The sequence below is a fragment of the Oratosquilla oratoria genome, unplaced genomic scaffold (genome assembly GCF_046742065.1).
Source record: "Oratosquilla oratoria isolate Oo_2021 unplaced genomic scaffold, ASM4674206v1 SCAFFOLD219, whole genome shotgun sequence".
Classification (NCBI taxonomy): domain Eukaryota; kingdom Metazoa; phylum Arthropoda; class Malacostraca; order Stomatopoda; family Squillidae; genus Oratosquilla; species Oratosquilla oratoria.
In genome coordinates this window covers 88,134-115,000 of record NW_027467571.1, presented here as the reverse complement: position 1 = coordinate 115,000, position 26,867 = coordinate 88,134, and the positions used below count along the sequence as shown (strand labels likewise).

The following is a 26,867-nucleotide window of genomic DNA, read 5'->3' as shown; positions in this document are numbered from 1 at the left end:
GAAAAAGCCTTTGATATATGTACTCCTTGCTCAATAAGTAATGAGAAAATGTCAGGTGAGACATTAAATATGATTTGATCAAAATACTACTTCATGGTGAAGTACACATACATATATTCTATAAAATGAATAACTGGCAACTTTCTATATTTGTAGGTCTGAATGCAGTGGTGAATGTGGTGAAACCAGTCTGATTCAGTTTGCTGATCTGTGAACACTTGTCAAGATGCAGGGAAACATGGAGCATCATTACGCCATCAAATTTTGTGTTAAACTTAAGAAAACCAAACAAGCTTTTGGAATGTTAAAGGAGGCCTATGGGGATGAACAGATGAGCCAAGCAAGTTTCTATCAGTGGTTTAACAGATTTTCTAAAGGAAATGAACAGGTTGAGGATGAACCCAGATCTGGAGGACCGAAAAGTGCATACAAGGAGGAAAACATTGAGGAAGTGCAAAGGTTAGTGATGAAAGACTGTCAAATATCTGTGAGGATGATATCTGAAGCTGTTGGTATTAGTACTGGCACAGTAGAGACAGTTTTGACCAAAAATCTGAAGATCCACAAAGTCTATGCCAAGTTCATGCCAAAGATCCTCTCCAACAACCAGAGGCAGTTTCGTGTGGAATGTTGCACTGACATTCTCAAAATGATAGAGGCTGATTCAGGTTTCCTGAATATGGTAGTGATTTGCGACGAGAGTTGGGTGTTCACCTACGACCCTGAGAGCAAACATCAGAGTGCTCAGTGGAAGCAGGCAACCTCCCCCAGACCCAAAAAGGCAAAGATGAGCAGGTCACAAGAGAAGGCCATGGTTATTCCTTTCTTTGACTCCCAAGGGCTCATTCATGTTGAATGGGTTCCTCAGGGTCAAACCATCAATAAGGAATATTACCTTACTATTCTGAAAAGGTTCAGGGATAAGATGAGGAAGAAGAGGCCTCAGCAGTGGAGGAGTGGTCAGTGGTGGTTCCACAAAGACAATGCCCCATGCCACAAATCAACGCTGGTGACCACCTGGATGGCCGACAGGGGAGTGAAAGTGGTACAACACCCACCCTACAGCCCTGACCTAGCCCTTTCAAACTTCTTCCTGTTCCCACGCATGAAAGACAGCCTCAGGGGAACCAGATTCCAGTCAACAGAGGAGCTGAAAGAGGCATTGGAAAGTTACCTGAAGGGACTACTGAAAAAGGACTTAGAGGAGGTCTTCCAGGATTGGGAGAGACGCATGCAGAAGTGTGTAGATGCGAGAGGCAATTATTTTGAAAGAGACAAAGTTTTGTAAGCTAATGAAAATAAATAGTGGCTCTCCTGACATTATCTCATTACTTATTGAGCAAGGGAGTATGTATATATGTGTGTATATATATATATACATATATATATATGTGTGTGTATATATATATATATATAGACACATATATATATGTATATATATATATATATACATATATATATATATATATGTCTATATAAAGTTTATGTATATATATATATATATATATATTAGTGAGCTCTTTTTAAAATATATCTAAAAAATTTGTGGGTAATGATAACCAATAATTGTGGGGTGTCAATGATTGGGGTGTATGGATAAGAAAAGAAAGAAATAAAGGAGAAAAAGAGATGAATTTAAAGTGAGAAATAGATATAAATTGATAGAGAGACCAATGATAAGTACCTGCTATTGACAACCCTGCAAAATAGACATCAGGAGAAGGACCTCCCTGCTACCCATTTTCGAAACATAAATAATCTCACCTCCATCTGAAGGTACAGCCCTGAAGGGACAACACTAATTCAGACTGGGCCCAAGATCTCTCTGTCAACTTCAGTTATTTTCTTCCCATTTTTCTCATCAAGAGAACCGACTACTGGCAATTGTTCACTACCTCCTCCTCCTACTCCTATTAATTGGTGAAGCAAGAACAGACCCACACTCATACAATATAAACAACAGTCCAGCATTTCTTCCCAGAGAAATTTGTTGGAGAGCCCTCAAACTCCTGCTAGCTACTGTGTGGTTGAGTTTCCTGTCAGTGAAACTTGAGAACTTTTCTCTTTTTTCTCCCTTTATTTCACTCACTCACTCACATGTTCTCTCAGGGATGAAAAACATGAACAGGATGATAATGGGGTCATGAAATGGTAGTACATACATACATATACAAATGGCTTTTTCCCCCTTACAAGGTAAGTAGCCAAAAAACAAAGGCATAAAATTCATTCCCACCCATTCCATCCCCTCATACTCCACTCCCATTCACCTCCCTCTTATCTTGGCTCCTCCATTTCAAAAATATCATGTTTGAATGATATTTTTGAAAGGGTAATACAGGGTTTATATCTTAGCATCTATTCATAGTGGTTCATATTATCACAATGTTCTCACTGTAATCAATTAAGAGTTGCCCCGAGATTCACTAAGTGGAAAACCTGCAGCACCACAGTGGCTGGCAATGGTCCTTGGTCCCTTTTCCAGATCTCTCTCAAGAGAACCTTTGGACTGTTGTCCATGTTGTAACTTTCTGTATCACTGGCTGAAAATGGCAGAGGAAAGGTAGCAGTCACCAGATGTCTGTTTTCCATTTGTGAAAAAGTGTAAGAAATACAGCTGAAGCTAACAGATACCAGGTCTAGGTCCGAGACCTGCACCTCCTGAGGGGGTTGAAGAGTTTGAAAATTGGCAGCTTTGCTGTCCGTCTTGCAGGGCATAGGTTCCTTCTCATTGTACAGGTAGAAGTCCCAGTAGACAAAAAATACATATGCACACACACATATATAATATATTCATCTACATGTTTCTTAATAAGACTATGGCTAGAAGAAAAGGTATGTACTACTGAAATATGCAGATAAATCCCCTTTATATAAAACAAGTTTCTATGATTTACAATAACAAATTATCCCATGAGCATCCCAACAGTACACACTACCTACTCAGAAAGAAAAAATATATAGAGAGACATACACACAAAGTAACCTTTACTCAAACATCCCCATGAAATGATAAAACAAAGAATAATGAGATTAACATACCAAGAAAATAAGTTATATCTTCTCCTACATATACTATCTTAAGTACTAACATTGTTTAATACTTTACCTTATTTCTAATTCTCCTTTCCGTCCTTGGGTCTCTTCTGTGTCTCTCCTTAGTCCTCTCTTTCCCTTGATTAGGCTCCTCATCACCTTGTGACTGAACATCTTCCATTTGTTCTCCTTTCATGTCAACATTCTCGCTGCTTCCAGTTAGTTCTATGCTTGTATCCTCTAAGCTTCCTGTTAGGCTATGTGCAGTCTTAACCAGTTCCATTACTTCATGTTCTATCTCCTTCTCCTCCATTAATTTCTTTTCTCTTTCCATCTCTTCTCTAGCTCTCCTTTCTTTCTCTCTCTCTTCTCGTTTTCTTCCTTCACTGTAGCGTTTGGTTTTGCTATTTTCTCCTCGTGATACAACATTACCATCTTCTTGACTTTCTCTTTTCATGTCATCCTTTCCTTTCATTTCTTCTTTTCGGATCTTCATCTTTTCTTCATCTCGAGCTCTTGCTCTTTCTTCTTGCTTTCGACACCTTGGGATGTAACAAAAGAGATTTATAATTTAATATATATATATATACATATACATACACATACACACACACACACATTAAAGGCCCTTTCCCCACTATAAAGAGGAGGCTGAATCATGGCATATACCTGTATTATACACAAATAAAAACCTATTCAACCACCCCTCACATCTTATCACTTTATGGATGAAACATCACTCGGTCCCATGTCACACTGCCTGGGTCAAAGGCACAGCTCTTCCATAACAAGGCTCAACATCCAGGGCAAAACCCCATTCTGGCCGTGGCATTCCTTAGGGAGACGGGAGACAGGACTGCTCGGACAGACAGTCTAGGGAATGACAACAACAACAACAACCTCCACCAATTCATAAAATAACAACCCCCACCCTTCCTCATCCACCCAAAATGATTGATAGTAATGAGAATATCGTCCTTTCATCCATTCACTCCTATCTTTTGTACTACCTCATCTGTGCTCAGCAGACAAATTCTATTTCTAGTTTCTGCAATGTTCTTGTAAGGTTTTCACAAATCCTTCCATGTGTCCAAACCACCTCAGCACTGATCTACTACCCTATTCAACAGCTCCCTTTCCATCCTTGTTATCAACCTCACCTCCACATTTCTTAAAATATCCATTCTTGTAATCTATCAGTCTATCTATATAGCAAGAGATTTTTCCTACTTATATGGGAGGTAGCCAAATCAAAGGCATGTACCTACTCCCACCCATTCCACTCCCATCCACCACCCTTTCTTCCCTCTCATCTTAGCTCCTCATGGATGAGAGGCCATCCCTGCATCCCGCCCACAGCATTGGGTCAGAAGCAATGCAGCAAGACACAGCACATCCACAACCAGGTCACATCACTTCATGCAGAAAAAGAGAGGATGGGGACAAATCCCTTCAGGCTGCGTAAAAATATCATTCACACATAAGCAGGCCCTACCTCCCCATCCCCCACCTCTCCCTTCCTTGCATAACAGAATCATCTAAACATAGTCACTCTCCACTCATACCTATCTCCTACCTTCTCCCTTCCTTACTCAACATACATTCACCTCTTGCTCAATGGCCCTTCAACCCATCCATCCATCTCATCCTTGGTCATCCCTTTAAGTTCATTCCCTCCACCTCTGCCTTCCACACCTCTTTTACTAGTCCTCCATCACTCATTCTTTCTATGTGTCCAAACCATCCCAATAATGCAGGGGTTCTTAACCTCTTCAGTACGGGCCTTAAATCTCGCAGGCAGCAGCCGATGCCAGCCGTACGACGTATCGTAATAATACTCGCATCATAAAATATAGTCACCGCTTATATCGATCGTTCTCTCTTTCACCCGTGAATTTTGATAACCATAGAAAATGTTATCAATGTCATTACAGAGGGGCAACTACAATAAATATAATCAAGATGCCGATATGGCAGCCTCGCATATCCACTTGCTCCTCATGACGCCTACGTATGCGGCACCGTATGGAAGGGGTTAACAGGGGGCACGAGAACCAAATGGAGAGGGTATGGGACTTGATCTCTCTCCATACCCCTTTGGGGTATAGGAACCAAATGCTGGGAGTATGGGACTTGATCTCTGGATATTTGTATATTATTAATTTGAATTTAATAATTTATACTTGGGTAGAGTGTTAAATTATTAACTAGCGCTGTCATTCCATATATCAAACCAGACGTAAGTGCTACTCTAAACTTTCATAAACGCAATGAGCAAAAACAACTAATGATCTTTCTAAAACAGAATATTTTCGTCCTTTATCACAATTTAGATTTTATAATACAGGAGAAAACGTTAAATCAGCCAAAAAGTTTGGCAACACTGACACAAACATTTTTCAACTTGTCACAGGGTTTTAAATTTGACAATTGAACTGTTTGATTTGTCGAGATTAGAAGTGCCTTCTCCCTCTATCCCTGCTTCACATTTTTCTTGTGAGTGATTTTATATTTCAGTTGTATGCATTGTCTCGTCTATGCCCATGATTGAATATTATATATCTAAATAGTATTAGGCTTAGGACAATGACGCATTCCCATATGTACCCACCAACAAAAGCGCTGTCGCCTGTCGCCAGTTCATGAATTGAATCACCAGACAAAACTTTGTGCTGTGGCGAGTCTTAAAAGTTTTGTCTGGTGATTCAATTCACGGACTGTGAACCACAAGCTTCACAATGCCCTTGGTGAGGCAGCAGCGCTTTTGTTGATGGGTACATTTGTAAATGCAAAATTCAGCCATTATGTGAGTGCAAATGCATATTTTCATAAGATGTTGTTCCCTAGACTGTCTGTCCGAGCAGTCCCGTCTCCCCAAGGAATGCCACGGCTGAAATGGAGTTTTCCCACAAATCCTTTATGGAGTGTATGTTGTGTTGTTTGTGTGCGTGATTGTGTATAATGCAGTCTTCCATGATGTGTTGAATAATATGGGGTGAAGTGTTACATCCTGGGTAGTTGTCCACAATGTGGTCATCCAGCCTCTTCTGGTAGCTTAGAAGGGCTGGGTGGTGGCCGCATCACAGTCTGGCCAAGTGGACTCTGTCCTTTTGTGGGGGAGAGGATTCAGAGGGATGGATATCAGGGGGGTCTGGCATGTAGCAATGTGTTGTCTTTTAGTGTGTTAATGGACCAGTGAGTGATGTGATTATGAATATGTTTCCAGAGGCTGGTATTTGGTGGTTTTAGAGGAAGAGAAAAGAGTATTTGTGTGTGATATATATATATATATATTTTTTTTGTGTGTGTGTGTGTGTGTTTTGCTATGTAGTGTAGTGGATGTGCTGTGTTTGTGGAGGCTGCAGCAAGTGTTTGTGTGCCTCTCAACGTCAAGGTGATCTTTGACTGAGGACATTTGTTTCATAATGTAGGTGGTCTGTAGGTGTTGTATATGTGCAGCCTGTAATTGTTGTTAAGGCTTTGTTTTGTATGGTCTGAAGGGTGTTGAGGTGTGTCTCACTGATATTAGATGCCCATGCTGGACTCGCATTATTCATCACTGAGAGTATACATTGTTTGTGATGATATGGTTTAACGTCACACACTCCCCCTATTGGGAGGCTACGGTGCCCCTCACAGAGGGCTTTGTAGTATCAGTTTCTTTGTTTTGTCCAAATGTTGTTCCAGTGATTGATTTAAGTGCGTTGAGTCTAGGTATGCATTTATTTACCTAGTTGTATTTTGCGGGAAGGGGAGCTATGCTCGTGTTGTCCCGCCTTTGTATCTTGCAGTGTCTAGTTTGTTTTTAAACTCATGAATGGTTTTTGCGCATACTATTTCATTGTCCAGTTTGTTCCAAGTGTCCAAAACTCTATGAGGAAAACTGTTTTTCTTCAGTTCTCTCTTCTATAGCTATGTTTTTTTATTTTCTTTCCATGTCCTCTTGTGTTTCTTTTGTCCCAGTTAAGTAAGTTCTCACTATCGAGTACCTCTGTGCCTTTCATGATTCTGTAGATGGTCAATAGGTCACCTCTCTCTCTTCTTTGCTCCAGTGTCGGTAACTCCAGTTTAGCCAATCTCTCTTTGTATGATAGGTTTGCAAGTGCAGGTGCCATTTTTGTAGCTGCTCTTTGGATTCTTTCTATTTTCTTTATATTCTTTTTGGTACTGGGGGACCACAATGTCGCTGCATACTCTAATCTAGGCCTTATCAATGTAACCAATATTTTTTTCATCATGTCTTCGTCCAAGTATGTAAACGCCACTTTTATTGATCTTAGCAAATTGTAAGTCTCCCCGACAATTTTGTTAATCTGTATATCATAGGACAAGTCGTTCGTGATAATTACTCCCAAATCTTTTTCGGATCCTACTTTCTTTACTTCTTTGGTTCCAATTGTATATTTTCCTGATATTCTGTTACACCAAGAAATTTCAGGATGTGTGTGTGTGGTATTAGAGTATTGTTGATATAGAGATGAGGAATGCATTTGTGTTCTTTTGTCCAGTTGGTGAGAAATGTTGCTGTAGATTTGGCTGGGGCTATTTTGAGTCTGTTTGTAATGAACCATACGTTGAGTGTATCAAGGTATGGCTGTATTATTTCTCTGGCTTTGTCTGTGTTACAATGTGTACATGTGATTGTTATGTCATCTGCGTAGGAAGAGATTTATATTTCTGAGGTGTTTGGTGTGGGTATATCATGTATGTATAGATTAAAGAGTGTGGGGGATAGAACAGAGCCCTGTGGTATTCCATTCTTAATGTTTCTGATGTGCAATTATTGGCCATTATATGACACATAAGCATTCCTGCCTGCCAGATAATTGGCCAGCCATCTTTTAGTGTTATTGTGCATGTCTGTGTTACCGTATATACTCGTCTATAGGTCGAAATCTTAAGGAATTTTTTTTAGGCCAAAACCTAGGGGTCGACCTATACACAAGTAATAATCTTGTTAGGTTGAAATCCAGACATGACAAGAAAGGCTAGGAAGAACTCTTACCTTTTCTTTAGGTTCAGAAATCAAAATATTTACCTACTAAATACTACCAGTAAACAATGGGTACATAAAATACACGGTACGTACTAAAACATGTAAAATTCCTTCTAGATACGGTAACCCCATACTGTGGTTTTACCTGTTTGTTAAATTTCTTAACACAGGCGAGCTTATTATATCATGTATACTATTACAGTACCCATAATTGTTTAAAAAAATAATGAAATGCTGTGATATTCTCAAATTTATTTATTTATTTTTTTTTTTTTTTTATAGTTTAGTTTCGACCATGGGCGCAATATAGCAATAGAAAATTAATCATTAATTTTATAAATTAAAATGTATCAACGTAATATGCAATTTTGTGGGCGGAAGTGAAAATGAAAAATACCTTGCCATAAGCATAGGATCGGAATGCCATCTTGTCTGTCAATTGACGGCCTCCGTGCTTCCGACAGTACCTCGCCAGGTACATTTTCTTGAAGGAATGTTATGGAGCGGAGATACATGCATTCCTTCAAGCTGCAAGAACTTTGTATAGCCAGCAAGCTAAGTGGTTGAAAAGCCCGCCAACTTCTCATTTCTTCGTCGTCGGCATGTATCATAACAAATATGACGTACTATTCGTCCGACACGACTTCATTACTTACGAAATGTTTTAGCATCTTTCTTGTTTTTTTATTTCCGATCACAAAATTGCATATTACGTTGATACATTATAATCTACAAAATTAATAATCAATTTTTATTGCTATGTTGCGCCCTTGGTCGAAACTAAAAATTTACCCAAATTTAGCTTTCTACATGGTATATGTTATTGTTACCATTACCAAAACAATGCATGGATCTCACCATCACGAAAACAAACTGTTCAGTATTGCCAACTTGTTACTGTTACAGTGACACATGGTATAATCCTAAATATTTTAAATGAAATCCACCAAAATCGTTTTCCTTGATGTCGTCATCTTCACCACCAAACAGCTCCTCCCACTCACTTCTGTGTCGAGTATCGTCATACGAATCAACCTCATCAGCCATAGGAACATCAACATCATCTTTCTCCTCCACATTATCATTAGCCTGATCATCCACACAGTTGAGATTACAAGACTAACTCTGAGTGTTGGTTAAATTTTTTTCTAACGAAACACGCCTAGCCAGTTTATTCCGAATACCGTACTTGGTAATCTACCGTACTTGGCAATCTGTTCAAGTTTTTCACTCCGTTGAAATGGCAATTTCAGTTAAACTTATTAAATATTAAAATCAGTGAACTTGAAAAAACATAAACCAGAATACATCAGAATTAATGAAGTGAAAAAACCATAATAATCAATTGCTATACCAGGCAAGCCATGCTACTTCAAAGCATTAAGGCAGTGGAATGCTCACAGCACCAAAAACAAAAACAAACCACGCGACCTATACATGAGGTATATGGAAAATTCCAGATTTTTTGGCCAAAAATGGGGGGTCGACCTATACACGAGATCGACCTATAGACGAGTATATACGGTATATATTTTGTTTGTTAGATTGTGGTGGGGGATAGCATCAAAAGCTTTACTAATGTCTAATGTTATAAGAAGTGTTCTATGATGGGGCCTATCTGAATTGATGCCATCTAATATTCTTTGTGTGAGGTTTATTAGAAGAGTGTTTGTGGAGTGTAGTGGCCAGATGATATGCAAGTAGCTTTGTAAGTAACTGTACCCCGATTCCATGTTTTGATTGCACAAATACAAAAACAAATATATCACTAGATAAGCAAGAGTTTGTTATGTAGTTGAGATACTGAAAAAAGGATGTTTTCTTCTTTTGTGTAATTATTGTAATTCTTATTATGAGCCAACTGTAAGAAATAAAGACCCTGATTTATAATCTCAATCAGGTGGATTAAAGTTACATTGTAAAATACTGGTACAGATGCTTGTACAGGTAAACGTCGACTTACGATGGCCGCGACTTACGATTGTTCGACTTTACGATGACGACGACGACGACGACGATATGATAATTTAACCCCTTCCATACGGTGCCGCACACGTAGGCGTCATGAGGAGCAAGTGGATTCGCGACGCTGCCATATCGGCGTCTTGATTATATTTATTGTAGTCGCCCCTGTGTTTTTACATTCTCTCAAATGTGCCTTGAATCCCATTCTCTGTATAAGCGGTGACTATATTTTATGATGCGAGTATTATTACGTCACGTCGTATGGCTGGCATTGGCTGCTGCCCGCGAGATTTAAGTTCCGTACTGAAAATACATATTATAGTGTTTGAATATGGTAAAAAGGATAAAAATATTTAAATAAACTACTGTACATGTTTAATAGGCTATATTCAGTATCTCTGGTGGTTAATATACAGGTAGGCTAGGTACAGTGACCACGGAACAGTGATACACAAATTGGGGATCGACTTACGATGAAATCGTCTTACGATGGCTCTATCGAAACCTAATGCCATCGTAAGTCAACGTTTACCTGTATATGTCATTTCTCATTTTCTATTTTGCTTTTTGTAAATAAATATGATACAAATTATAGATGCTTTTGATTTTCTTTTATGTTCTATTCCTAGCTATCCATATCTAAAGTAAATTCAAGCTATTGACATCTATGGAAGTTTACTACTGTCAACTAATAGGATTGGTAATGATCATTATTTTGAGTCAAGTTGACTCAAGGAAGTGGGTATAGGACCATATTGGGCAATCCATTGTGGGTCTTGAATCATGAGAAGGTTAACCCCTTCAATATGATGACGCCTACGTAGGCGTCATGAGGAGCAAGTGGGTACGCGAGGATGCCAATGTCGGCGTCTTGATTAGATATATTGTAGTTGTACCTGCGTGACCCCCATACTTTGTAAACTGGCTTCATCATATTTTCTATGGTTATCAAAATTCACGGGTGAAAGAGAGAACGAGCAATACAGCGGTGACTTTATTTTTTATAATGCGAGTATTATGACGCAACATTGCATGTCTGGCAGCTAATGCTGCCCGCGAGATTTTGGCCCGGAGTGAAGGGGTTAAGAACCCCTGCAATAATCTTTCATCAGCCCTACCTGCCATCTCCCTTTCCACTCCCACTCTCCTCCTCATCTCCTCATTTCTCACTCTATCCAACTCATCATATTTCCCAAACACTTTTTCTCAAAAACGATCAAATTCTTGCTCTCTACCTCCCTTATATTCCAAGTCTCTGCTCCAGACAATGCTGTGGATACAATCATTCCTTCATATAAACTTCTTTTTGAACGCATACCCGAATACCTACTTCTCATAATGTTTCATTCCCCCCAGACATCAACTTGGGTATGATAAATTGGAGAGTAAATGGGACCCAATGAGTATTACTACTTTCTTGTATGCTCCAATTAGGTAAATACAATAGATTAAAACAAGATACATGAAGAAAGACTGAAGACACCAGGACCTCCCACTTTGAAGGAGTGAAGAGAGAGATATGATAATGATATTCAAATAAGAAAAGGTTTAGAGAAAAAGATCAGCAAAATGTCATACCAAAAAAACTGATAAAGGAAAATTGTTTAAAAAATGTTAGGAAATAGAGATTTTTCACACAGAGGTGTTGACTTTTGGAACAAGTTGGATGAAAATATAATCCAGCCAACATCATAAATTAACTGAGGGCAAGGTTATCATTGATAAATGGAGGAAAAGAGATGGGACCTCATAAGCATAGCTCCAACATCCATACACACACAAACATATATGTATATTTACATAACAATCAATCCATTGCCCCTGGTCTCTGGTTTAATACATATGTAATCCATATAGATATTTTCATAAAACCCAGTCTGAATATCAATCAAGAAATACATTTCTGTCTTCACAACTACTACCAACTCCATAAAAAACATATCCAACTAACCTCTGAGCTTCCCTCTTGCTACTTGATACTTTGTGTCGAGGATGACCTTCAGTCATGTCTTCCCTCTGATTCTCATCATCTTTTGCATTGCTTCTCTCTTGCTGTCTTCGAAGTCTGAGACAAAATACACATGCCATGATAATTCAGTGTCATGAATAACCATAATTATCCTTCTTTTCAACTCTAAGTACACATAATAAATAGCAATTATCTGTTTAACATATCTATGTTATATTATACTCTACAGGCCCTTTCCCCTTGTAAGGGAAGGGGGAGGGGGTCAAGTCAAAGCACACACTCACCCTTCACCCATCCAAAACACATTTGTTGCCCCTTTTATTATGGTTTCTTGTGGATAAAGGGTCATCCTTATCCTCTACCCACTGTTTAGGTCACAAGCAATGTAGCAAGACACAGCACCTCCACAATAGGTCCCAAGAGCTGAGGCTAGTTAACTATATTTGCATAATAGAAGGGTTAAATACTCACCTCTCTTCACGCTCTTCTCTTCGTGGCATCTTTTCTTTATCTCTCTTCTCTCTATCCTTCTTATCTCTTTCCCTCTCCTTCACTCTCTGACGGTCATCTTCTTTCCTTCTTTGTTTATCTCTCTCTTTGTCCATCCTTCCTTTATTATATCCATCATCCTTTAATCTATCTGGTCTCGATACTACCTGTAATGCATGTTCATATTATCAAAACCATAGTACACATCAGACATTTTACTTCATACAATTTGTAAATGAATCTAAGTAACTTTCAAATCTGACAGACAAATAAAACAAAAAAGGTTCTTTATGCTTATAAAAGAACATAAAAGTAAAGGTATTATCAATGACAACTTATTGGAATAGTTATTCATTACTGCTGTCTAGTCACAGGAAAAGTTAAGTCCATGATATATTACTTTGACAGAATCCTCATCTTTCCAATCCTCTTTCTTTTTCATATCTTTCATCTCTTTCTTCTTCTTATCTGCTTCCTTAGCCTTCTTCCTCTCTAGTTCCTTCCTCCTTCTCTCTTCCTTCTTCTCTTCTTTATTTCTTAATTTTTCCGCCTTCCTTTGCTCTATATATTCTAGCAGTGGTGTTTTCATTTTAAGTTGCCCATTAGCTGCAAAAAAATATTTTCCAACAATAGATTAAATTTGAAAACTTGATGACTGATGATGATTTGGTTCAAGGTCACACATGCCTCACTATCTGGAGGCTAGGATAGTGCCCCTTACAGAGGACTTTGTAATGTGGAATTTAATGAACCATGCCCTTGGTTCAACTCACTTGAGGCTGGGTTCACCTTGACCTCTGTAGCAAGCACTGATGCTCTAGCTTGCTCAGCCAGCAAATATCCATTACATCACAGCTACTTCAGTATTATCAGTGACATGCAGGGATGGGGGGGGGGGGTCGAAGGGGTGGTGTCCCTTGTTATACAGGAAGTATCATTTGGAGAAAAGAATTTATTTTATGTTGCATGTGTCTAAACATTCCAAATATCTTCCTTTCTCATGATATTTCTCGGTACTAGGCTTTATACTAGAATCTTTAGTGCATACAATCAAAGAATTGGCCCAGGTCATCACCAGACCTATGTACACCACTAAATAAGGATTTTTTTTTTTTTTTTTTTTTTTTTTTACAAAGAAGGAGCATGCCAACAGGAGACCTTTTGGTCCATAATATATTATGTTGTGGTATACCCATACCTAAATAAAGCTATCATTAGAAAAAATACATAAAATGCATCAGTATACTATAGGAGTTAATGCTTTCACTACAGAGGGGAAGCCATGAAAAATTAAATAAACTGGGATTTTATATATACTGGATGCATGTTAATGTGAAATTAAAATCTGCTCTGCAGCATGCAGCTGATACTTTAGGGTCTATATGGGGTGTTTTTACTGACCAGATCCACACATCATTTTGTCTGTGATAGAGGGAATCTCTATTCATAGAGAAATTATGCTACTTTATTATACTGCAATTGTCTCTCTGTTATGCTGTCCCCCCACTCTTAATACTGTCCTGTACCACTTCTCTAAATATACAGTTCCTTTTTTGCCAAACCTTGTGGTTGGGGGAAAAGAATACTGCCACATAGTTTTCCTACATGAGTCGTAAAAGGTGATTAAAATGGGAAGGGGATAGGACTAGGCATCCTACTCTCTGTACCTCTACAGGGGACATTCCTAAAAAATGTAAAGGCATACAAGGGTCTGGGAGGAGTTTTCCAACCAGAACCTGTTTGGGTCTTTTAAAGTGCATGGGTGTGGTACAGATAAGAGTAAAAGGGAAGCGATAGGCAGGTGTTTGTGTGAAGAAAGATGGATGTGTTGGCATTGAGTGAAACTAAGTTGAAAGTGAGGGGTGAGTTTGAGTTTGGGAGTGTAGTGGGGAGGGTGTCAGGAGTGAAGAGAGGACAAGGGAGACAAGGGGTGGCTATATTAGTATGTGAAGAGATGGGCGACCATGTGGGGTGGAAGGGTTCTTCAAGGTTAATGTGGATGAAGGTGAAACTGGGAAGGGAGATGTGGGTCTTTGTAAGTGCCTATAAGATTGGTAGTAAGAAGAGTGTAGAGGAAATGGAGGCTTTTTGGATAGATTTAAATGAGTGCATAGAGGGTTTAAAGAGAAATGTCTATGTAGTGGTATTGGGAGATCTCAATCCTAGTGTAGGAAATGAACCAATAGATGGAATGGTTGGGAAGTGTGGAGTACAAGGAAAAAATCATAGTGGAGAGTTGATGGTGATGTGTCTAGAGCAGTGATTCTTAACCAGGGGGGCGTGGATCATTTCCAGGGGGGGCGCGAGCTTTCGGGTGAAAAGTATAAGTTTTTCCAGTTAGTGATTATTTTTACAACAGCATGGGCCAGTGCTATAAGCATAAGCATATGAATTATTACAGAATTCTTTCTTACTAATGAACCGTTAGAGTGAGACCCGTTTAGGCAGAGCGTTTCTTCCGAGGTTGTCTTCGTCGGTTGAATCGTACGATGACTTCATGATAAGACGGAAGCTGATTGGCTAGTAAATTCTTGCGCGATGCTATCAATGTGTGGGACGGTGTGACTGAGACAATTGCATTTCACCAGTCATTGTGTGATTATTGCTTATTGTTGTGTTGGCCTCATTTGTTCTACATATTTACATAGATACAAAACATCAAGTATTTTGCAATGAGTGCTAAGAAACGGAAGTACATTGAAGATTACATTCGATTTGGATTTGTGTCTCTCCAAAGGGGTGACACCGAGGTTCCACAGCGTGTGATATGTTACAAGACTCTGAGCAATGATGGAATGCGGCCTTCACGCCTGGAACGCCACTTGAGGACATCACATCCTGCTTTAGTTGACAAGCCGAAGGCATTCTTTGAAACTAAAAAAGACACCTTGAAGCGAGCTAAACTGGACGACAGTGGGTCATTTCGGCAGCAATCTTCAAAGGTTGTTGAGGCTTCCTATGAGATCGCTATGTTGATTGCAAAGAGCAAGAAGAGTCATAACATTGGAGAGTCTCTCATAAAACCAAGTATATTATGTGCAGCAGAACTCGTTTTGGGGGAAGATAGTGCAAATAAGCTTTCCCAGATTTCTCTGTCAAATGATACAGTCAAGAAAAGGATAGATGAATTATCTCAAGATATCAAAGTTCAGACTCTCGACCAAGTAAGAGCCTCCCCTGTTTTTGCCATCCAGTGTGATGAAACGACTGATGTCGCTCAGTGTTCTCAGCTTCTGATGTATGCTCGTTTTGTATCAGGCAATAATATAAAAGAGGAAATTATGTTCTGTCACCCGATGGAAAGTTTCACAACAGCAGAAGCTATTTTTGATGTTATATCAGATTTTTTCCAGGAAAATCAGCTTTCTTGGGAGTCGCTGGTAGGAGTGTGTACTGATGGAGCACCAGCCATGCGTGGTTTACGGTCTGGGTTTGTCACAAAGGTGAAAGAAAGAAATCCTTCTGTAATGAGTACACACTGCATACTTCATCGGGAAGCCTTAGCATCCAGAACTTTGCCTGTTGAAATGATGGACGTCTTGAATGTGGCTATCAAGATTGTCAATTTTGTCAAAGCTGGAGCCTTGAACAGTCGTCTTTTTAAACTGCTGTGTAAGGATATGGAATCCGAACATGAAGCCTTGCTTTTTCACACGAACCTGCGATGGTTGTCAAAAGGAAATATGCTTGGAAGGCTTTATGAGTTACGAGAAGAAGTAGAAATATTTCTAGATTCACAGCAGAAAGTAGACCTTGTCACACAAGTAGACCTTTATGACAAATTTCAGTCTGAAGGCTTTCATGCAACCTTAGCCTACCTGGTGGATATTTTTGAGGCATTGAATGCTGTGAACCTCAAACTACAAGGAAAAAACATCAATATCCTCGTGCACCATGACACCATTCGTACCTTCATGGCCAAACTCGATCTTTGGAAATGTCGAGTTCTACAGGGAAATGTAGCCAGTTTTAGAAACTTAGATACGGCTCTCGCTGACAGTAACCTTGACTCTGAGTTAAAAGAGCAAATAATCACTCATCTAAGTGACTTGAAATCGGAATTAGTCAGATACTTCCCAGATATAGACGACAAGCGTGAAGCATGGAAATTCAACAGGAATCCATTTCAATGTGAAGTAGCTGATGTAGTTGAAGAAGTCCAAGAAGAGTTCCTAGAGTTGAAGTTCGACTCCACAGCTAAAGAAGACTTCAAAGATATGGATTTGGAGACTTTCTGGGTCAAATACCTTCATGTTTACCCTTTGACCTCACACCAGGCTCTTCAGATTCTAACAATGTTTGGATACACATATATGTGTGAAACGGCATTTTCCACGCTCATTTCTATCAAGACTAAGTACAGAAACTGCCTCAACGTTGAAGGCGACTTGCGTTGTGCACTCTCGAGCATTCGACCGCGTATTCTAGATCTGGTAGCTAAGAAGCAGTGCCAAATATCTCATTAATCATGTACCTATTCGAAAGTGTCAAATATAAAATTATTGCAATTTATACTTAATAAATGGACTAAAAAGACATTGCCGTTTCTATTCTATTTTTAAATTAGAGAAAAAAATTTACCTATATATGCAAGGGGGCGTGAAAAAAATAGTAGTTCGTAGGGGGGGCGTGGTAATGAAAAGGTTAAGAACCACTGGTCTAGAGAGTTGATGAGAGCTAACACAGTGTTTAGAAAGTCAAGCATAAGTACACATGGGAGAGGGTGGTGAAGGGCTTTAATGGACTATATAGTAATAACCAGGAGAAGAGTAGGAAGAGTTCTGGATGTACATGTTCTTAGGGGCGAGAGTGGTGGAATATCAGATAATTTTTTGGGTGAAATGTAAGTTGAGAGTGGAGGATATATGGAGAAAGAGGAAAAGGATGGAAGGTAGGGAGATGCTTAAAGTAAGCTGCAATGAGAGAGAAAAGGAGTACAAGAAGCTGAGAGAAGAGCAGGAGTGAAGGATAGAGTAGAACTAGGAGTGGAGGAATGGGAATGTTTCAAGGAGGGAGTCACAAGGTGTGAAAAGATCATGTGTGGAAAGGAAATAGAAGGGTGGTGAGTGGTGGGACGATGAAGCAAAGAAGGTTGTAGATGAGAAGAAATGAGCATTCACAGATTTGTTGCAAAATAGGACAAGAGAATCATATGGGAGATACAAAGAAAAGAGAAGTAAAGCATACGATAAAGGAGGCAAAATGGATGTGAGATGGGGTGAGAGTATGATAGAAAATTTTGAATGTAATAAAAAGATGTTTTGGAAGGAAATTAAGAGAGGTAGGTGAAGTGAATCAAGTAGAGAAGAAAAAGTAATAGTTGCAAATGGAGAGATGATAACAGAAGAGAAAGCTGTAAAAGAAAGAAATAAGATAAGATAATGTGAAAGCTGTTATCAAAATGATGAGAGCAGGTAAGGCACCTGGGTTAGATAGGTGTCATGTGGAGTCTCTAAAAAAAGGGAAGTAAAGTGATGTTGGACTGGGTGGTGAGGTTGTTCAATGTTTGTCTAAAAGAGGGTAGAGTGCCAGAAGACTGGAGTGCCTGTATAGTTCTGCTCTACAAGGGAAAAGAGGACAAGTGTATAATATTTTCAGAGGGATCAGTTTTGTTGAGGGTAGTTGGGAAGGTTTGAAAGGATTAGGAGAGGAACAGAGGGAGTAATTAGTAACAGTGTGGGTTTAAGAAAGGTAGGGGTTGAGTGGATCAGAGTTTAGTGATAAGACAGATGTGTGAGAAAGCTTTAGGAAGAAGTAAGGATGTTTTTTGGGGCTTTATGGATTTGGAAAAGGCTTATAACAGGGTAGACAGGAAGGTACTGTGGGAGACATTACAGATATATGGGATTAGAGGAAAGCTGTTAGGAGCAGTCGAGAGTTTTTACAAGATTAGTAGAGCCTGTGTTAGAATTAGAAATGGAGAGAATGAGTCATCTGAGGTGAAGGTGGGACTTTGCAAGGGATGTGTCATGTCACCATGGCTCTTCAATTTATACATGGATGGGATGGTGCAGGAGGTAAATGCAAGGGTACTGGGTCAGGAATTGGAGATGGTTAAAGAAAATGGAGAAAAGTGGAAGGTATGCCAGTTCTTGTTTGCTGATGACACTGCTCTTGTTGCTGGATCAGAGGAGGGATTAAGAAAGTTAGTGACAAAGTCTGGGAAGGTGTGCAAAAAAAGGAAGTTGAAGATAAATATGAGTAAAAGTAAGGTGATGAGATGTGGAAAGGGAGATGATGGAAGCAAATTGGAAGTAAATATTAAGGGAGATAGGCTGGAGGAAGTGGATAACTTTAGATACTTGGGGCAAATGTGGTGGGGAGGAGTGGGGGTGGAGGCAGAATGTAGATTGAGAGAAGAAAGTAAATAGCTTGGTGGATTAAAAAATGTATTGAGAAATACACATTTGGGAATGGATGCTAAGAGGAGATTATATGAAGGGGTGGTTGTGCCACCAGCACTGAATGGGGCAGAAATATGGAACATAAGAGAGGAAGAGAGGAAGAGAGGAAGAGAGGAAGAGTTTAAATGATTTTGAGGTGAATATCTGAGAAGTATGGTAAGGGTTACTAAGCTGGATAGAGTCAGAAACGAGGTGAGGAAAAGGAGTTGGGAGATAGGGTTGATTACGGAGTATTGGGATAGTTTTGATCACATGGAAAGACTGAGTGAAGAAAGATTAGTTAAAGAAGTGTGGAAGGCAGAGATGGAGGGAGTGAACATGAGAACATAACAGAACATAAGAATGAAGGAGACTGCAAGAGACCATAAGGCCTACACTAGGTAGCTCCGTATCCATCACCACCTGTCATCCCCATCCATAAAGTTGTCTAATCGTTTCTTAAAACAACTGATAGTTTCAGTGCTTACTACATGGTTACTAAGTTTATTCCATTTGTCAAGCACCCTATTAGTAAACCAATTCTTGCCTATTTCCTTTTTAAATCTAAATTTGTTCAGTTTATAACCATTACTGTGAGTCCTGCCCTGTTGAGGGGCAACCATGGGTGAGATGAATGAATGTGGTAAAAGGGACCTTAGGAAAAAGGGGGATGTCTGTTGTGGAAGGAAGAGAGAAGACAGAAGATAGGGGTGAGTGGAGAATAGTTGTGTATGATGCTATGATGCATGGAAGGGAATGGGTGGGGGAGAGTTAGGGAGTATGTGTGAATGATATTCTAATGCAATCCAAAGGGATTTCTCTCCATCTCTTTTTCTATATGAGGGGATGGAGAAGGGGGTTTTACCAATTAAATGAAGCAGCCTTGCTGAGGATGTGCTGTGTCTTGCTGCATTGCTTCTGATCCAGGGCAACAGGCCCTCTTCCCCTTATAAGGGATGGCCGAGTCAAAGCACACAGCCACTCCAAATTAAATTCAAACCCATTTAACACACCCACCTGCATCTCAGCAGCTCATAGATAAAATATAATTTCTCTTTCCTACCACACAACTTGGGTCCACAACAATGCTGTGTGGCTCACGACATTCGCAACAGGTTTGCAAGACAAAGCTGGTTAATCACCACTGCTTCATCATACAGGAACCTCATCCTCAGCCACTCAAAATAATTGATGGAGGAGAAGAGAAAATACATCCTTTTGAGCCACATTTTTTCATCCATTCGCATGCTCCCTAGTTTCACTCCTATTTTTAGCATCCTCTCTTCCATGTTAGATGGACATTCCTTGTGCATCCAAAGCACAATACAGAGAAAATATACTTATTTTCTAAGTTATTTCTATGCCAAGTGGGCATGGCCAGTTGCCTCTGGGCCACAGTCTCCTGCATGAGAAAACTCAGCTTACAGAATGAGTTGCCTGTAATGTCAAGTGATGTTGGTATACCAATTATTCTTAAGTTTCATTACAATACATACATATATATATATATATATATATATATATATATATATATATATATAGATATATAGATACATGCACACATTTACCAAAGGCTTTTTCCCCCTTATAAGGGAGGTAGCCATATATATATATATATATATATATATATATATATATATATATATATATATATATATATATATATATATATATATATATATATTATATATATATATATATATATTATATAATTTATATATATATATATATATATATATATATAATTTTAATAATAATAATAAAATAATACACTACATCTCAGTGCCCTTTCTATATATAAATATATATATATATATATATATATATATATATATATATATATATATATATATATATATATATATATAATTCTAATAATAATAATAAAATAATAATACACTACCTCTCAGTGCCCTTTCTTGGGCTTCTATTTCTTCTAGGACCTGCTCCATTTGTGGAAGGTTAACAGGTGGTGGGTTGGTCAAAGTTTCAACAAAGGCTAGATAGTCCTGGTCCTTTATAAAATAAAATAAAAAATAGAAATAACATACACAGTGAGTCTTGTTAAAAATAATTACAGTTCAATTGGAAGACACATTAATTTATCATTATTAATCACCTGAACAAAAAACATTTTATACATTTTCCCACAATGCTGATGCATTTAAACAAGGGCAAGAGCACTGCATATTAGATTCTCCTTATATTCTTATCACATATATCTGAGTAATATTATATATAAATTCATAAAAAAAATACTTAAAAAATACCTTCATAATATGGCATAGTGGACATACTTAGGAAAATTGTATTAAGACTGTAACTTGCACACTTAAAAGCTGCCATGTTGTGCATATAAAATATTTTTTAGTAATGAAAAAATCTAGTTTATCAAATCCACCTTGTAATCAGTAGCCTCACAAAATTATTCACACTATTTGTTTTTGAAATCTCAGTCCTTCTTTTCAGATATTTTTTCCATCTATCTATCCATCTTGGTTACATCCCTTTATTAGGGATGTAACCAAGTCAAAGGCACATGTCCATTCTACAGGTATGTGAACGGTAAACTAAAATATAAACAAGAAATAGTAAAACTGCATCAAGGGAATGATGAATATATACAAGATGTAGAAATGGCTGAAATTATGAACAAACATTTTAATTCTGTATTCACAATTGAAAGTACACAAAATTGGGAGGAAGGACAGAGAGAAAGATCCCCGCCATTGAAAGAAAAAACTGTGACACAGAAAGAAATAAGGGACCAAATAAAAAAACCTTGACATCAGAAAATTACACGGTCTGGATGGAATTGCAAATTGGATATTAAAAGAATGTATAGATGAACTAATGGACAAAATATCTAAGATAATTGAATACTCACTCAAGGAAAGGTACCACAAGATTAGAAAAATGTAAATATTGTACCAATATATAAAGGAGGGGACAAGGAAAACCCAACTAACTGTAGCCAGGTTTCCCTTGCAAGCACAATAGCAACAATATGTGAAAAAGTTATCAAAAGTAGATGGATTAAACATCTAGAAGAAAATAATACACTGAATCCAAAACAACTTGGATTCTGACATAGAAGATCATGTGCCACTAACTTGATTTGCTTTTACTCGAGGCTAATAGAAATAATGCAAGAAAGGGACAGATGGGCGGATTGTGCTTTCCTAGATCTACAAAAAGCATTTGATAAAGTACCACACAAAAAGCTACTAAGAAAAATTGAAACAATAGGTGGTGTACAAGGAAAGTTATTGGAATGGATGGAAGATTTCTTGAACGGGAGAAAATGAGGATGGTACTGAAGTGTTCTGTAGCCAACACGTGAAATTACCCCTTCAGGACTCGTGATCGCCGAGTACGGGATAAACAATAGTCACCCCTTAGAACATGCGTTCGACTAAACATACGTTCGACTAATTTTAATTAATATAATAACAATGTTCATTATAATAACTTAATTTATTTTGTAAATAAAATAAAACATATCCCTCTACATCCTGTAAAAAGCATATTTATGTATTATAAAAAGATTTTGAATAATTGCATATGTAACACAAAGAATCCAGAATTTCGCCACAAATATTGTAAATACCATTATCGTCATTTCCAATAAACAGATCAGTCATGGGATTGACTTTAAATATCCTAGCTTCCTCCAACAAGGACAATTGTAGTAACCACTACAATTGGTAACCCTGGAGTGACCGACCGCCAGCCCTGGACTTCCGCCGCCTTAGCCGCCAGCCGTGGACTCTCGACGCCCCTGCCGCCTGCCCTGGACTTCAGCCACCAGCCGTGGAGTCTCGACGCCCCTGCCGCCCAGCCTGCTCGTCCAGCCCGGCTCCACCCGCCTTCGCTGCCCAGCCCACTACCACCGCCCCGGCCTGCACACCACACCAGCGTGCCCAGCCCCGCCCCGCCGTCCCGGTTTGGTTGCCCAGCCTAGCCCCACCACTCCGCCCAGCCCGCTGCACCAGCATGCCCAGCCCCGTCCCACCGTCCCGGCTTGGTTTCCCAGCCCAGCCCATCGTCTCGCCGCCATGCTCAGCCCAGCCCCGCAGCCCCAGCGTGCCCAGCTCCGCCAACCCGAACTGCTCTGGCCAACCCAGCTGCCCACGAACATTGCTTACACGCTAACCACGTAAGCATGACGGACAATCAACAACAGGATGTTTCGAACACCACCGCAGCCACCACAGCTACAGCCGCAGCCACAGCCAGTGCAGCCACTGACACACACACACACACGCTTGCACGCCCACGCACGCACGCACGCACGCTCGCACGCAACCACGCACGAGCACGCACGCACACACACACACGCTTGCACGCCCACGCACGCACGCAACCGCGCACACGCACGAGCACGCAAGCACGCACACACACACACGCTTGCACGCACGCACGCCCACGCACACACCCACGCACGAGCACGCACACGCACACACATGCACACTACAAAGAAACAACAGATATCGTTCCTCCTACCTCGTCACTAGGGGGAGTGTTCTGTAGCCAACACGTGAAATTACCCCTTCAGGACTCGTGATCGCCGAGTACGGGATAAACAATAGTCACCCCCTTAGAACATGCGTTCGACTAAACATACGTTCGACTAATTTTAATTAATATAATAACAATGTTCATTATAATAACTTAATTTATTTTGTAAATAAAATAAAACATATCCCTCTACATCCTGTAAAAAGCATATTTATGTATTATAAAAAGATTTTGAATAATTGCATATGTAACACAAAGAATCCAGAATTTCGCCACAAATATTGTAAATACCATCATCGTCATTTCCAATAAACAGATCAGTCATGGGATTGACTTTAAATATCCTAGCTTCCTCCAACAAGGACAATTGTAGTAACCACTACAGTACTTAGAGACAAAAACTCAACCTGGGAAGAAATGAAAAGTGGAGTCCTACAAGGTTTTGTATTGGCTCCGATAATGTTTGCCATATATATAAATGACATGGATGAAGGTGTGAAATATTATATGAACTTCTTTGCAGATGATGCAAAATTACTAAAGAAAGTAAGTACAGAAAAAGACTGAATCACTACAGAAAGCCATGGATAAAGTCTGGGAATGGAGTCAAAAGTGGGAAGTGAACTTAAACATCAAGAAATGTAGTATAATGGAGTTTGGAAATAGTAAAATTAGAATATCACGGCAATATAAAATTGGTACAAAGTAAAAAAAAAGTTAGCTTGGAAAGGGACCTAGGAGTAATTATCTGCAAAGCATCAAAAAGTGACACAATTTTCACACTGAATGAGAATCTGACAAGAAATAATGGTCTCAAACTGTCAGGAAATAGATTTAATTTGGAAGTGGGTAGAAACAACTTTGCCAACCATGTAGTTAATGAATGGAATAAACTTCCTACAGAGGCAGTGCAATGTAAATCAGTTTGAAGATTTAAGATTCATTTTGATAAACATCTAAGCAAGATGCTGTAATGACTGTCATATATTTTATATTATTTGTTTGTTATTACTTGTTTCTTTGTTTATTTGCTTGATTTTCCTTTATCATTATCTATCTGTCAATTATTATTTACTATTTACCTGTTTGTTTATTATCTAACTATACCTATGCATTTATTCTATTATATATATTTTTTTTTTTAACCATTATATATTTTTTTGCATCCGACCTAGTTATGGACCAAAAGGTCTCCTGTCAGCATGCTCCACCTTTGCAATGTCACTAGACAAACATATCAACAAAATAGTCTGAGAAACCTTCAATTTTCTAAGATCAATGTAAGTGGCCTTTGACTACTTGGATGAGGAAATGGTAAAGAAAATATTAGTCACACTGATAAGACCAAGATTGGAGTACACTGCAACACTATGGACACCCAGCACTAAAAGGAATATAAAGAAATTAGAAAGAATTCAAAGAGCAACAACAAAGATGACACCGACACTCTCTAAATTGACATACAAACAAAGATTGTCCAAACTGGAACTACCAACCCTGGAATAAAGAAGAGAAAGAGGAGATCTACTGACCATTTACAGAATTATGAAAGGGATGGAAGTCCTCCACAGAAATGATTTATTGAAGTGAGATAGGAGAAAAACAAGAGGGCATGAAAAGAAACTCAAAAAGGATAGTTATAGAAGAGATCTGAAAAAGAATGTTTTCCCACACACAGTGGTCAAATCTGGAACAAATTGGATGAGACAACAGTATGTGCAAAAACTACACAAGAATTTAAGAACAAACCAGATGCTGAAAGATACAAAGACGGGCACTACGAGCATAGATCTCTTCCCGTATAATACAACTAGGTAAATACAACCCATTCCACTTCCATCCACCACCATTTTTATCTCTCTCATCTTAGTTCCTTGTGAATGAAAGGTCATCCCTGTCTCTCGCCCACTGTCTGGGTCAGAAACAATGCAGCAAGCCATAGCATATCCACAGCAAGGCAGCTTCACTTACACAGTGACCCCCAACCCCCTCATGTAGAAAAAAAAGAAGACAGGTTGTGTCAAAATATCATCCACAGGCAACCATCCCCCATTCACCCCATCACCTGCCCTCTCCCTTGCCTGCTCAACAGACATTAAAAAGAGAAAAGATGGGGAGAAAATCCCTTCGGGTTGCACTGAAATATCATCCATTCTCCACTCACCCCTATCCCCTGTCCTCTCTCTTCCTTGCTCAACAGACATTCTCCTCTTGCTCAAAACCCCTTTCACCCCATCAATCTATCTTATTCTTGGTTGTCCCCTCAAGTTCACTCCATCAACCCCTGCCTTCCACACCTCTAAGCTGATCTTTCTTTACTCATTCTTTCACGTGTCCAAACCATCCCAATACCCTTTCATCGGCCTTATCTGTGAGATCCCTTTTCACCTCCAGTTTCATTTCTCACTCTATCGAACCTCGTAACCACTACCATACTTCTCAGACACTCCATCTCAAACACATTTAAAATTCTCCTTTCTGTCTCTCTTGAATTTCAAGTCGGCCCCATACAGTGTCATCGGCATAATCATCCCTTCATTTTATTCTCTTTGTATCCTTCCCCAGATGCCTATTTCTCATGACATTTTTCAATCTCCCAAGACATTTACTTGCTTCTCTCAATCTATAATTTACCTCCAGCCCCAATCCTACATTTCCAGCTACATGCGCCCCCAAATACTTAACTGTCCACTTCCTCCAGCCTCTCTCCTTTAAGACTTACTTTCAATTTACTGGCATTCTCTCCCATTGTGCATCTCATCACCTTACTTTTACCTACATTTACCTTCAAATTTCTCCTCACATACTTTCCCAAACTCTGTCACTGACTCCCTTAATCCCTCCTTTACCCTGCCACACACAGAGTATGTGCAAACAAGAAATGGCTCACCTCATACTTCTCTCCATTATCTTTAACCATCTCCAATCCCCTGCCCATTACCCTCATATTTACCTCATGTACCATGCCATCCATGTACACATTAAATAGCCATAGCAGCATTAAACAGCCCTGACACAGCACTACTTTTACCTCAAATCACCATTTCCAATTCTAACACAGGCTCTACTACTCTCATAAAAAATTGACTGTCCTTAACAGCCTTCCCCTAATCTCATATATGTGCAATACCTCCCACAATGCCTTCCTGTCCACTCTGTCATTAGCCTTTTCCAAATAAATAAAAGCACAAAAAACATCCGTACCTTTTGCTAAAGCGTTCTCACAAGTCTGCCTTACCACAAAAATTTGTCCCACACATCCTCTACTTTTCCTAAACCCACACTGCTCCTCACCAATTACTCCCTCTGTTCCTCTCCTAACCACTTCGGTACGATGACACCCACGTAGATGTCATGAGGCACAAGTAGGTACACAAGGATGCATTTGTACATGAGTTACCCCTGGATTCTGTGAACTGGTTTGATCACATTTTCTGTGTTTATTGTTACTCAGAGTAAAAGAGAATAGGTAATACAGCAGCGCTTTATATTTTGTAAAGCAAGTAGT

The 26,867-nt window shown here is 39.2% G+C and overlaps 1 protein-coding gene across 2 annotated transcripts in view; it reads right to left on the bottom strand.

The window, feature by feature from the left end:
- The window catches only part of Upf3 (UPF3 regulator of nonsense mediated mRNA decay), a 48,581-nt gene that overhangs the window by 11,491 nt on the left and 10,223 nt on the right, over positions 1-26,867 (bottom strand). For both annotated transcript variants that reach the window (XM_076181295.1, XM_076181296.1), the window contains 5 exons: positions 20,742-20,853; positions 12,856-13,061; positions 12,438-12,622; positions 11,949-12,062; positions 3,110-3,578 (listed from right to left, as the gene is read on the bottom strand). In XM_076181295.1, the coding sequence (XP_076037410.1) occupies positions 3,110-3,578; positions 11,949-12,062; positions 12,438-12,622; positions 12,856-13,061; positions 20,742-20,853 (1,086 nt within the window). The remainder of the gene's footprint in view (positions 1-3,109; positions 3,579-11,948; positions 12,063-12,437; positions 12,623-12,855; positions 13,062-20,741; positions 20,854-26,867) is intronic.